At 44.3% G+C, this 12,971-nt stretch overlaps 1 protein-coding gene across 2 annotated transcripts in view; it reads right to left on the reverse strand.

The window, feature by feature from the left end:
- Positions 1–1,010: 1,010 nt before the first annotated feature.
- Positions 1,011–12,971, reverse strand: part of LAMA3 (laminin subunit alpha 3) — a 208,285-nt gene continuing 196,324 nt past the window's right edge. Inside the window, exons 72-77 of one of the 2 annotated variants that reach the window (XM_083187511.1) lie at positions 9,489–9,629; positions 7,961–8,120; positions 7,744–7,874; positions 6,738–6,831; positions 4,249–4,365; positions 1,011–3,320 (exon numbers count right to left, since the gene is read on the reverse strand). In XM_083187511.1, the coding sequence (XP_083043637.1) occupies positions 3,175–3,320; positions 4,249–4,365; positions 6,738–6,831; positions 7,744–7,874; positions 7,961–8,120; positions 9,489–9,629 (789 nt within the window). In that variant the 3' untranslated portion in view covers positions 1,011–3,174. The remainder of the gene's footprint in view (positions 3,321–4,248; positions 4,366–6,737; positions 6,832–7,743; positions 7,875–7,960; positions 8,121–9,488; positions 9,630–12,971) is intronic. The other variant, XM_083187512.1, reaches the window with a different exon arrangement.

Here is a 12,971-nt window from a genome sequence, read left to right on the forward strand (position 1 = left end):
AAAAGAACAAAAAGCTTTCCTTCCCTTTCCCCTCATTCATGTTCCCCACATTCCCCAGCAATGTATTCTACCTTCTGCAGCCTCTGTAATTCTGACATCCATCTCTGAATTTACCCTTCTTCCTTCCCACCTCATTAACCCCACACATATCATTTACTCCCCACTGTAAGTCAATATTCCATTCACCTGCAGAGGAGATGGAGAGCAAAGGGGGGGATGTCAGTCTCTGAGTTGATGTAGGGCGGGATTCTCTAATAACCCCTGGTGCACATCGCCGGCATTCGCATTGTTAATAAACGCATATGCAGTAACATATGCGATTATTAATGCAAAGGCGATGCTCGGCGATGCGCATCAGGTCCCCTCTCCCTCCCTGAACCCTTACCCGAAGGCTCCGCTTCTTCCTCCCTGCACTCGGAAGGGGTGCAGGGAGGAGGAGGTCACTGGTCCGGGCAGCACTGCAGGAGGCTGCCTGGACACAGGGGAGGGGGGCGGCAAGGATCGGCGGGGGGCGCGCGGGGCGGCGGGGGACGCGAAGGGAAGCCCATAGGCTTCCATGGGGTTACGCCATCTAGAACTACCGTAACCCCCGCAGCGAAGCCCGTGAGGTGGGGCTTTGCTGCATATGAAAATGCGGAAAAACCCCCAAAACTGGGTTTTTACTGCATTTTTTTGTTTGGAACATCTTGAACGAAACGTAGTCATAGGCCCTTATTCAGATCTGACCGCAGTACAAATTTGTTCTCAAAATGGACAAAACAACGTGCACTGCAGGTGGGGCAGATGTAACATGTGCAGAGAGAGTTAGATTTGGGTGGGGTTTGTTGAAACTGACATTTAAATTGCAGTGTAAAAATAATGCAGCCAGTATTTACCCTTCACAGAAACAAAATAACTCACACAAATCTAGCTCTCTCTGTACATGTTACATCTGCCCCACCTGCAGTGCACATGGTTTTGTCCATTTTGAGAACAAATTTGTACTGCGATCAGATCTGAATAAGGGCCATAGTGCTTTGCTCCAAGCCTAGCACAGACACCAAAATGCATGATGAGTATATGAACGCATCACCACAGATTGACATCCTCACCCCCTGCTCATCCGAATAACTTCACCCCTAACCATTTCTTCAGTTTCACACATTCTAAAACAACTAAACTCGTGACAACTGGTGCGTGTATTCTCAGACCCTAACCTTCATTTGACTGACTCTGATTGATTTTATGACCCAAATAACAGAATATTTACTTCAACATTTGACTTAACTGGAGTGAATACAGTACCTGCTGCTGTTGACTTCTTTCCACAATAAATAAGTTTACTTGTAATAGCTGTTGTAAGAGTTTTATTAAAGCAATGTTATCTGTTACCTGTATGATCCCATGTAACTCTCTTATTGCATGAGGAGAGGCTGTTCTGTGTAATCACAGCTCTCTGTAGGGATTTATAATAACAACAATAATTGCTTACTCCAATAATAATTATATACTTAATATAATAAGTGTTTATTTCCCAAAAAAACTCCCCACCTACATTTACTACTATTTAATGTGTATCTAAAAACTTCCACACAATTATCCAAATGTTTCTTTTTCTCGCCCTCTATTTATATACAATAATATATTTACATTTCATTAAATCACGTTTTTCATAGTATATAAATATTTCATGATGGCAGCGTTGTAGTACTTGCAGCCACGGAATGGTTAGCACAGTGATGGCTAACCTTGACACTCCAGCTGTTGTTGAACTACACATCCCAGCATACCCTGCATCAGTTTTAGCATGGCCAAAGGTGAAACTGTAGCAGGGCATGCTGGGATGTGTAGTTCAACAACAGCTGGAGAGTCAAGGTTAGCCATCACTGGGTTACCACATTGTTTATTCAGTTAAAAAAATGTTGTCCTACCATAGCTGTGCGTTTGCAATGTCATGTGATTGCATGTTAGTCATGTGACACCAAAGCGTCATACATGTCCCTGTGTGGAGGGGCTGTATTGCAGCCTCATTTCTCCATAACCAGTGGCAGCTCCGGCCTTTAGACTTAATTTGACTTGTTGCAAACAGTCATTAATTATTTGCAGGGTATTAGTTTGATTTGCGTTGTACAAGTGTTTGTGTGCATGTACTGTAAATAAATGATGTACTCATATGCACACAAACACAGGTACAGAGCAAACTACGCACTTTTAGTAACTTTTATATTAATTAAAGTACACAAAATGATACTCTTAATAAAGATCTACAAACAAATATTAAGATAAAATAAACTTCTATGCACCTCTCTGGTGCAATGCGTACCTTCCTTCAGCTGCATCACACTGAGTGACTCACTGAAGTCTGGGCATGCTCACTGCAGAGAATTGTTCAGGGCTGCAAAGACAGCAGCCCATGGAAGCACTGTAGCTCTGGCGATTTGCACAGAATGGCTTCCTGTTGGAAGCTATTGCTGGCATCGCTCCATGTACTGGCAGACTAAGAGGGGGAGGAGTTTCCAGCTCTGTTTATGATTTGTAGTAGCAGCTTCCAATATTAGGAATCTACTACATGCTGTGCTCCTCCCCACAGGGCTGGGCTGTTGCTGTGTCTGCCCTTGCTGCCTCATGGAGCCTGTGAGAGGAGGTTACCAGCGTGTCAGAGACACAGTCAGCCAGCTCCAGAGGTGGGGGGGGGGCCCACGGGGGGAAGCACCGGAGCTCTGGTGCCGTCTGTCTGGTTTGTGTCTCTGGTGTTATGATTTTGACTGGAGGGGCTGCAGTCCTATAGCAGGAGCCGCCACTGTCCACAACCCGTACTGTATGTCACCTAGGTGATACAATACATAATAGGAAGTATGGATCCTGTATGCGACAAAACAAGCTTCATATCGGCCATATATGCCCATTCCCAGCACCATATAATCTCTCACATAATAAACAGTAAATTCTACCACAAGCCATCATTTCAGTGACAGATAACTAACAGATCTTCTCATTGAGGTAGTTGCATTTAAGATTGACTTGACTCTCTGAACAAACCACAAATGAGTAGATTAGAAGTGTTTAGCGTTTAGTGCGTCCATATTGTTTTAATTTGCAGCAAGGATGTTTAATGCAGGAGCAAGTCTAGTAGCATTTCCAAACAGATCCATATGGATATTCCCCAGTGAGCAATACGTGACTTATACATGAATGTTACGCCGCAGGACATCTGCTAAGACTGATGGCACCGTGGATCTCTGACACTTTACTGAGGTTGATAACTTTCTTATTGACTTTCAAGTTCCTCATACAGCCGACAAATGATTTCTTCACGGGGAGCTGCGGTGGTTCCAAGGAAGCTGTAATAGACAAACACCTGGTGAACACTCTGACACTGACTAATGGACAAGGGGCTGGACCGCTACATCAAATGCATAGGCAGACAACTTTCCAATATTAAGTAGTTACACTCAATTATAAGTTTCAGTGGAACATCCATAGTTATAGTCTGAAAGAAGCACTGTGTTGCCAATGATGAACATTTTAGACTGAAAGGAAAATAAAACTAAACTATAATAGAGATAAAGTAAATGTTCTATAAGTAGGTAGTACCATAGCTACAATGTAACGGAGGGTCAGATATATCAAGCTCCAAAAAGTGATAAAATGTAGAGTTATAAACACGTAGCCAATCAGCTCCTACCTGTCATGTAGGAGCTGAGTTTGAAAAATCACAGGTAGGAGCTGATTGGCTGGTTGTTTATCACTCTCCATTTTATCACTTTTTGACGCTTCATACATCTGGCCCTTAAACACTATACCCTATAGACATCCTAAAAATTGCCACAGGTCCCCGCAGATGGGTAAACCTTGCAGCTCAGAGTTACTGGGTAAAGACCCACATCCCGCGGCTATTTAAAATCCTCCCTAACAGTCCAGGTTTTAAAAACAGCAATGCTTAAACACAGATGATTTACTTAGTACCTTTAATTCAACCATCTATGCTCAGCTATGGAGAATCCTAAAACCTGAACTGTTAGGGTGTCTTGAGGACTGGGTTTGGCATAATATGCAATAGAATAATAATTATACTGTACCATTTATTCTATGAGAAAATATTTTACATAGCTCAACAGTGAACATTGCATACTCTTTAGCCTAGTGGTTAATATGTATAGTACATTTGGATTCAGATTATGATACAGTATATATATGTGTGTGTGAAGTTGGGACAGAGGCATGCCCAGCTGCTTCGCCGTACAGTGATGCACTGCTTGTTCTCATTACCTGGGAGTCCTCCTATGTACAGTGGGGCTGCAGTGCTGATTCGCAGAGCAGAGTTGGGGCCGGCGGTGGTGGATTGGTTATCTATATATAGCTGCACGGCATTTTGCTTTTGACTCACTGCAGAAAAGAACAAATGAACAGTCAGCAATGCTTATGTAATTCATCTCAGAACACGCTGAATATGTCACTTACAAATAAGTAGAACAAAAGTGCAGCAATAATTCAGCAACATGTAAGCACATACACACACACAAGGCTGCAGCCATAAGTCTGTTACCCGATCTGGTTTCATGCTGTTCCTTTAATCCCGTGTGAGGCTAATTCTGCAGAACTAATTACATAAATCCCACTGAGTGAGTGATAATTGGTAGTGTGACTGGTAATGACTGTCTACAGAGCGTTGGGATGCTGCATGAAACACTCAATACACTGGTAGGATCCCTGTATAAGACTGGTGCTGAATTGTGAATAGTGCTTAAAGTCATAAATATGGGGGTAATGCAGGTCTGCTCGCTAGGCTGCATATATTCAGAGATTAGCGAGCAGGTTAACGTTGCCCCGGCAAACGCACACCCGCCTGCCACCCAAATCCCCTCGCTATGCAAGCGCTTGCACAGAAATAAAAAATCATTCGGGTCTGAAACGGCCCCAGTGTTATTGAAATTACATTATTGCTTATGCTTCCCTTTGCTTTAAAAACAGGGTGTGCAAAATGGCGGTGCTCAGGACAGCTGATTCAGTTCTACCACAGGTTCTTAAACTCAGTCCTCAGGACCCCACACAGTGCACGTTTTGCAGGTCACAGAATCACAAGTGAAATAATTAGCTCCACCTGTAGATCTTCTCAAATGTGTCAGTGAGTAATGAATGCACCTGTGCACCTGCCGGGTGATCTGGAAAACATGACCTGTGTGGGGTCCCGAGGACCTAGTTTGAGAACCACTGAGCAATGACCTCGGTTTTATGATCTATGTGTCATACTGGTATAATCAGAGTGTGGACAGTAAACACCATAAAATCAGAATGTCAACATGGTTCAAAATGTCAATATGAACAAGCTTGACACCCATTCTGTCAACAGGTTCTCAATGGTGCCATGTGAAATCTCAACATTCTGAGGATGCCGACAGTGTAGTTTTGACAGCGCTGGAAGGGTTCATGCTCATACACAAGGGAAGTTGTGTGTGAATTTTGTGTGGCGAGCAATCTAGTCTAGTCAGATCGCTCAGCACATAGGGTTTGCTAGATTGCCATCTTCAAGGTCGATCTGTGCTAACCAGTGTTCTCCGGGGAAACCACTGGCAATTTGTCTAGATATTGACTACATGTTGTCAAGATCTATTAAGGCGATGGCAATATGCGGTCCCGGTGCATACACATGGAGCAATCTGTGCCTCATTCCTAAGCCAGTGGTTCCCAAACTGTGCGCCTAGACTCCCTGGGGTGCCTCGGGACACTTGCAGGGGTGCCTCGGGTTGGTCGTCTAGGACCAATTCAAATTATTTATGATCAATTATGTCTGGACAAAACCAGTGCTGGTGGCTGCCAATCATAAAATGTGTACAATCAGAACCAAATCCTGCCTTTTACCACATAACTGAACCTAAGAAGCACACATAAACACAATCTACTTAATTTGATATTCATTTTTTGGGGCCTAGGGGTGCCTTGGAAAAATTCTGATACTCTAGGGCAGGCATTCCCAACCACGGTCCTCAAGGCACACCAACAGTGCAGGTTTTAGTGATATCCAGGCTTCAGCACAGATGGTTTAATCAGAATCCCTGAGATTCTAATTAAGTCACCTGTGCTCAAGCCTGGATATCACTAAAACCTGCACTGTTACCTCACAGTGTGTACCCACCATTAGTCTGATTTTGTCATTTTACCAAGCGGTAGTCTTATAGCCAAACTAAATCAGTCTGATGAGCTGGTTATTACTGCCTAATGGTGCCCAGAAAAAGTGATCAGAAACTTTGGGATTTCTAGCCAATCCCTGGAGAATGGGATATTGCCAACTGACTAATCAGATTGGCCGTCAGGGAACTGTGGACTCACCTAATTGAGGTTTGGGACCTATAACACACACAAAAAAATAATCAGATAATAAATATTAAAGATTAATAGAGGGATGCTAATAATGGGGGTTATCCTAAATCAATCGGTCCCCCGCGCGTTCACAAGGGGGACCGATTGTTTGCAACTGCACATGTGCAGCCGCTGTGTGCGAGCACCTACATTGCTGCTACACAGAAGTCCGGGTGGCGGGCGCGGAGGGGCTTGGGGAGGCGGGACGGGGAATTTGCCTATGGGAACGCCCAGAGTTTCATGGGCGTTCTGGGGGACTTCCGCAGCCTTGCGAGTCAACCAGAATATAAGGACCAATATTTCAGCGATTTCAACATTAATAGGTGTAATTTCTGGTTTCAGTGTCTGAGTGTCTAGAAACCAGCACAATCATAAATGTAATGATATGCTGTATGTGTTACCTGTTACAGTGTGCCACTCCCCATCACAAAGTAATCCTGAAGGAGTAACTGAGGCCAGGAATTCACCAGCATCATTAATTACAGACAAAATCACCTGGACAAAATGATACAAAAGAAAAGTATGAAAATAGTTTTTATTGCAACCAGTTTTGGCAATTCTGTTCTTTCTATTGTCTTCTCTGATTTAGCTTTGGCTTGCTTTTGCGAAACACAAACATTCTATATTGCACATACAGTAATGGGCCCTACACACATAGCGATGTGTGCAGGGCTACCTAGCTATGCTAGGTCGGGCTGTGCTGCGCCGCTATCGCATAGCACACAGAGCTGACAGCCCACACACAGAGCGAGCTGTCAGCTCTGTGTGCTAAGCGAGCAGACAGCGCCAGTGTTCTCCGGTGGGAGAACCCTGCCGATGCCGAGATTGATGGACACTGTCCATCAATCTCGGCCAGCGATAAAGACGCGCGGGGACGCGCACTGCTGCCGATTTAGCCCCCACACATACACCGATGTGAGGGCATTTGCTAAGCGACTTTGCCAAACTAAGCAAAATCGCTTAGAAAATGCCTTAATATCGGCATGTGTGTAGGCCGTATAATAATTCAAACTTTAAAAAGTTGGGACAGAGCCCTTTTCCTTAATCATGTTCCACACCCCTGGGCATGGCTAAACCACACAAACTACAGGTAACCTTTGTACTGTGTGTGCGCAGAACCTTGTTTTTATGGGTTGCAGGCGCGGCAGTCCAGGAGGGAGGGAACACATCTCAATGGGACTTCCTTGGGTGACTGGCAGGTCAGACTTCCAATAGGAAGTCACTGCCAGTCACAGTGAAGCCAGTGCATTGTCACAGATTGCATCTGGCTTCACACAGTGGCGGATTTTACCTGGGGGGCTGCAGCCCATATATAAAAACCGCCACTGCAGGTAACCTATAGTAACTGTTGTCAGTTTATGGTAAAAGGTCCATTATACATAATGTTACATTAATCTCTATTCTTACCTTCCCATTGTCACTGTATAGGCTTAGTCTGTTTCCTGTATTATCTCCTACATGTAGTAAAACATATTCTGGGCTATGTGGCCTGATATCAAAAACAAATTCAAATTCCAGTCCCAAGTTAGCAGCGATATCTTAAAGAAGAAGGAAATGGTAAGGTAATTATTTGCCAATAAACAGATGTATCTAAGGAACACAATTCCCTGGTACAACAACATACCTACAGCTACATGTCCCGCCTCCTCAGCAAAGTATATGCCAGCCTCCGAGGAACCATGAAAACATGGAGTGACACCAATGACTCTAGCTGGCCCGTCCAGCGTCACCTCATTCATCTTCACATTTCTCAAGCAGCCAGCAAAACTCTTTTTAGGCATTCCCTAAGACATAATGATTTAATTAGTTTTTAATAATACATTATTCTGTTTCAATAAATGTAACAAATATCGGTACTTGTTTCCTAAAACGGCCACAATCTTGTCCATTGTGTACCTTAAAGTTAAGGTACATGATGGATGCGATGGACCCGATTTCCTTTGAAATCAGGTCCATTTTGTCGGCAAAGGCAAAATCGGGAGCATCGCGTCGGTCGCGGGCATTAACATGGCCCGCGACGCGATGGACGCGATTTTGCCATTGGCTTCAATGTAAAAATATTTTTAACATTGAAATCGGGAACATCGCGTCGGTCTTGTGCCATTATAATGGCACAAGATGAGATGGACTTGATTAGTCCATTTACATAGCAAGCAATGTGAAATGGGCCAATATGACCCATTTCACATTGTATATGGCCCCGTCATGGTTAAAAAGTTAACCAACCCCATTGTGAGCGTCGCCCCACGATTGACGCCAACCCGAAGAGTGGTGAGCGCAGCGAGCCCGCGAGGGGCGGCGGTGCGTGTCCTCCGACCTTTTCATACCCCTACTATCCACATCGGTGTGGAGTTGAGAATATAAAGTGTGGCGAGCGCAGCGAGCCACCGAGCCCGAAGCGTGGCGAGCGGACGCGTATACCTGTGAAGTTATACGGGTCCGCTCGCCATGCTTCGGGCTCGGTGGCTCGCCACACTTTATATTCTCAACTCCACGCCGACGTGGATAGTAGGGGTATGAAAAGGTTGGAGGACGCGTACCGCCGCCCCTCGCGGGCTCGCTGCGCTCGCCACGCTTCGGGTTGGCGTCAATCGTGGGGTGGCGTTGAGGGGGTAAAATTGGGGGTCAGGACACTACTTACATTGAATCCAATGTAAAATAGGGTCCCAGGGGCCCTATTCACATTTGATTCAATGTAAAAATCAATGTAAAAATCCGACACGATCACCCTGATACAAATCGGTGTGGCCGTGCTAGGAAACAAGTACCCAAATATCTGTTACTATACACTGACATAAAAAGCAGGAAGTGTGCAATATCTATTACTCTTTATACACATAAAAGTTGACAATTACAATACACAGTTGTGTAGTTCCACACAATGGTCCCAATTCTGATTTACACACTCCCCTGCATGTGCAGACGTTGGGTTTGAGTGGACTGCCTGGTCACCTTCCAGCTCACACCTAGCAGTGCGGGCGCGGTGTGTGGGGCGGCGGGGGACAGAGCCCATGGTAACGCCCAGCATTTCATGGGTGTTCCCATGAAAATGCTGGTCGTTCCTATGCGCCTGGTGATGCGAGTATGGTGCCATTACTATTAATTGGCAATCTCTGATTTACTATTACAGCCAAAATACAAGAAATCATTACCTGTACTTTAAGAGACGGAACACCACCAAGATAGAGCAGTGACATGTTTTCTAAACCAAAGTGTTTCATCAAACTTCCTTTGCGGGCTTTCAGTCCATCAATGATAAGGCGGCCGCTGGTCCCATCCCAGCTAAACACAACCTATAAACAAAACAGGAATATTTAAAGCCAGAAAGCAATTGTTCATTTCCTGTAATGTCTTCAGTTATTGGGAATATCTATGCTTCAGATGGTCCAACAAAAACATTACACTGGTCCACAAAATGCAGCAACGTGTTCCCTGATGCTTTTTCCTTTTTGGTTAAATGATCGTAAATTCTGCACCCTGTGTGTTTTTGGCGGTATGTAGGATGTATCATTGGCTGTATGTAGGATGCATCATTGGCTGCATGTAGGATGCATCATTGCTGTATGTACAGTAGGATGCATCATTGGCTGCATGTACAGTAGGATGCATCATTGGCTGTATGTAGGATGCATCATTGGCTGCATGTAGGATGCATCATTGGCGGCATGTACAGTAGGATGCATCATTGGCTGTATGTAGGATGCATCATTGGCTGCATGTACAGTAGGATGCATCATTGGCTGTATGTAGGATGCATCATTGGCTGTATGTACAGTAGGATGCATCATTGGCTGTATGTAGGATGTATCATTGGCCGTATGTAGGATGCATCATTGGCTGTATGTAGTATGTATCATTCACTGTATGTAGGATGTATCATTGGCTGTATGTAGGATGCATCATTGGCTGTATGTAGGATGCATCATTGACTGTATGTAGGATGTACAGTATCATTGGGTGTATGTAGGATGTACAGTATCATTGGCTGTATGTAGGATGCATCATTGGCTACATGTACAGTAGGATGTATCATTGGCTGTATGTACAGTAGGATGCATAATTCGCTGTATGTAGGATGTATCATTGGCTGTATGTAGGATGCATCATTGGCTGCATGTACAGTAGGATGCATCATTGGCTGTATTTAGGATGTATCATTGGCCGTATGTAGGATGCATCATTGGCCGTATGTAGGATGCATCATTGGCTGTATGTAGGATGCATCATTGGCTGCATGTACAGTAGGATGCATCATTGACTGTATGTAGGATGCATCATTGGCTGTATGTAGGATGCATCATTGGCTGTATGTACAGTAGAATGCATCATTGGCTGTATGTACAGTAGGATGCATCATTGGCTGTATGTACAGTAGGATGCATCATTGGCTGTATGTAGGATGCACCATTGGCTACATGTACAGTAGGATGCATCATTGGCTGCATGTACAGTAGGATGCATCATTGGCTGCATGTACAGTAGGATGCATCATTGGCTGCATGTACAGTAGGATGCATCATTAGCTGTATGTACAGTAGGATGCATCATTGGCTGCATGTACAGTAGGATGCATCATTGGCTGCATGTACAGTAGGATGCATCATTGGCTGCATGTACAGTAGGATGCATCATTGGCTGTATGTAGGATGCATCATTGGCTGTATGTACAGTAGGATGCATCATTGGCTGCATGTACAGTAGGATGCATCATTGGCTGCATGTACAGTAGGATGCATCATTGGCTGCATGTACAGTAGGATGCATCATTGGCTGTATGTAGGATGCATCATTGGCTGCATGTAGGATGCATCATTGGCGGCATGTACAGTAGGATGCATCATTGGCTGTATGTATGATGCATCATTGGCTGCATGTACAGTAGGATGCATCATTGGCTGTATGTAGGATGCATCATTGGCTGTATGTACAGTAGGATGCATCATTGGCTGTATGTAGGATGTATCATTGGCCGTATGTAGGATGCATCATTGGCTGTATGTAGTATGTATCATTCACTGTATGTAGGATGTATCATTGGCTGTATGTAGGATGCATCATTGGCTGTATGTAGAATGCATCATTGACTGTATGTAGGATGTACAGTATCATTGGGTGTATGTAGGATGTACAGTATCATTGGCTGTATGTAGGATGCATCATTGGCTACATGTACAGTAGGATGTATCATTGGCTGTATGTACAGTAGGATGCATAATTCGCTGTATGTAGGATGTATCATTGGCTGTATGTAGGATGCATCATTGGCTGCATGTACAGTAGGATGCATCATTGGCTGTATTTAGGATGTATCATTGGCCGTATGTAGGATGCATCATTGGCCGTATGTAGGATGCATCATTGGCTGTATGTAGGATGCATCATTGGCTGCATGTACAGTAGGATGCATCATTGACTGTATGTAGGATGCATCATTGGCTGTATGTAGGATGCATCATTGGCTGTATGTACAGTAGAATGCATCATTGGCTGTATGTACAGTAGGATGCATCATTGGCTGTATGTACAGTAGGATGCATCATTGGCTGTATGTAGGATGCACCATTGGCTACATGTACAGTAGGATGCATCATTGGCTGCATGTACAGTAGGATGCATCATTGGCTGCATGTACAGTAGGATGCATCATTGGCTGCATGTACAGTAGGATGCATCATTAGCTGTATGTACAGTAGGGTGCATCATTGGCTGTATGTACAGTAGGATGCATCATTGGCTGCATGTACAGTAGGATGCATCATTGGCTGCATGTACAGTAGGATGCATCATTGGCTGCATGTACAGTAGGATGCATCATTTGCTGCATGTACAGTAGGATGCATCATTGGCTGTATGTAGGATGCATCATTGGCTGCATGTAGGATGCATCATTGCTGTATGTACAGTAGGATGCATCAGTGGCTGCATGTACAGTAGGATGCATCATTGGCTGCATGTACAGTAGGATGCATCATTGGCTGCATGTACAGTAGGATGCATCATTGGCTGCATGTACAGTAGGATGCATCATTGGCTGCATGTACAGTAGGATGCATCATTGGCTGTATGTACAGTAGGATGCATCATTGGCTGTATGTAGGATGCATCATTGGCTGCATGTAGGATGCATCATTGGCTGCATGTACAGTAGGATGCATCATTGGCTGTATGTAGGATGCATCATTGGCGGCATGTACAGTAGGATGCATCATTGGCTGTACGTAGGATGCATCATTGGCTGTACGTAGGATGCATCATTGGCTGTATGTAGGATGCATCATTGGCTGTATGTAGGATGCATCATTGGCTGTATGTAGGATGCATCATTGGCTGTATGTAGGATGCATCATTGGCTGTATGTTATGTAGGATGCATCATTGGCTGTATGTAGGATGTATCATTCGCTGTATGTAGGATGCATCATTGGCTGCATGTACAGTAGGATGCATCATTGGCTGCATGTACAGTAGGATGCATCATTGGCTGCATGTACAGTAGGATGCATCATTGGCGGTATCTACAGTAGAATGCATCATTGGCTGTATGTAGGATGCATCATTGTCTGTATGTAGGATGTACAGTATCATTGTCTGTATGTAGGATGCATCATTGGCTGTATGTAGGATGTACAGTTTCAT

The sequence above is a fragment of the Crinia signifera genome, chromosome 5, assembly GCF_055691185.1.
Source record: "Crinia signifera chromosome 5, ASM5569118v1, whole genome shotgun sequence".
Classification (NCBI taxonomy): Eukaryota; Metazoa; Chordata; class Amphibia; order Anura; family Myobatrachidae; genus Crinia; species Crinia signifera.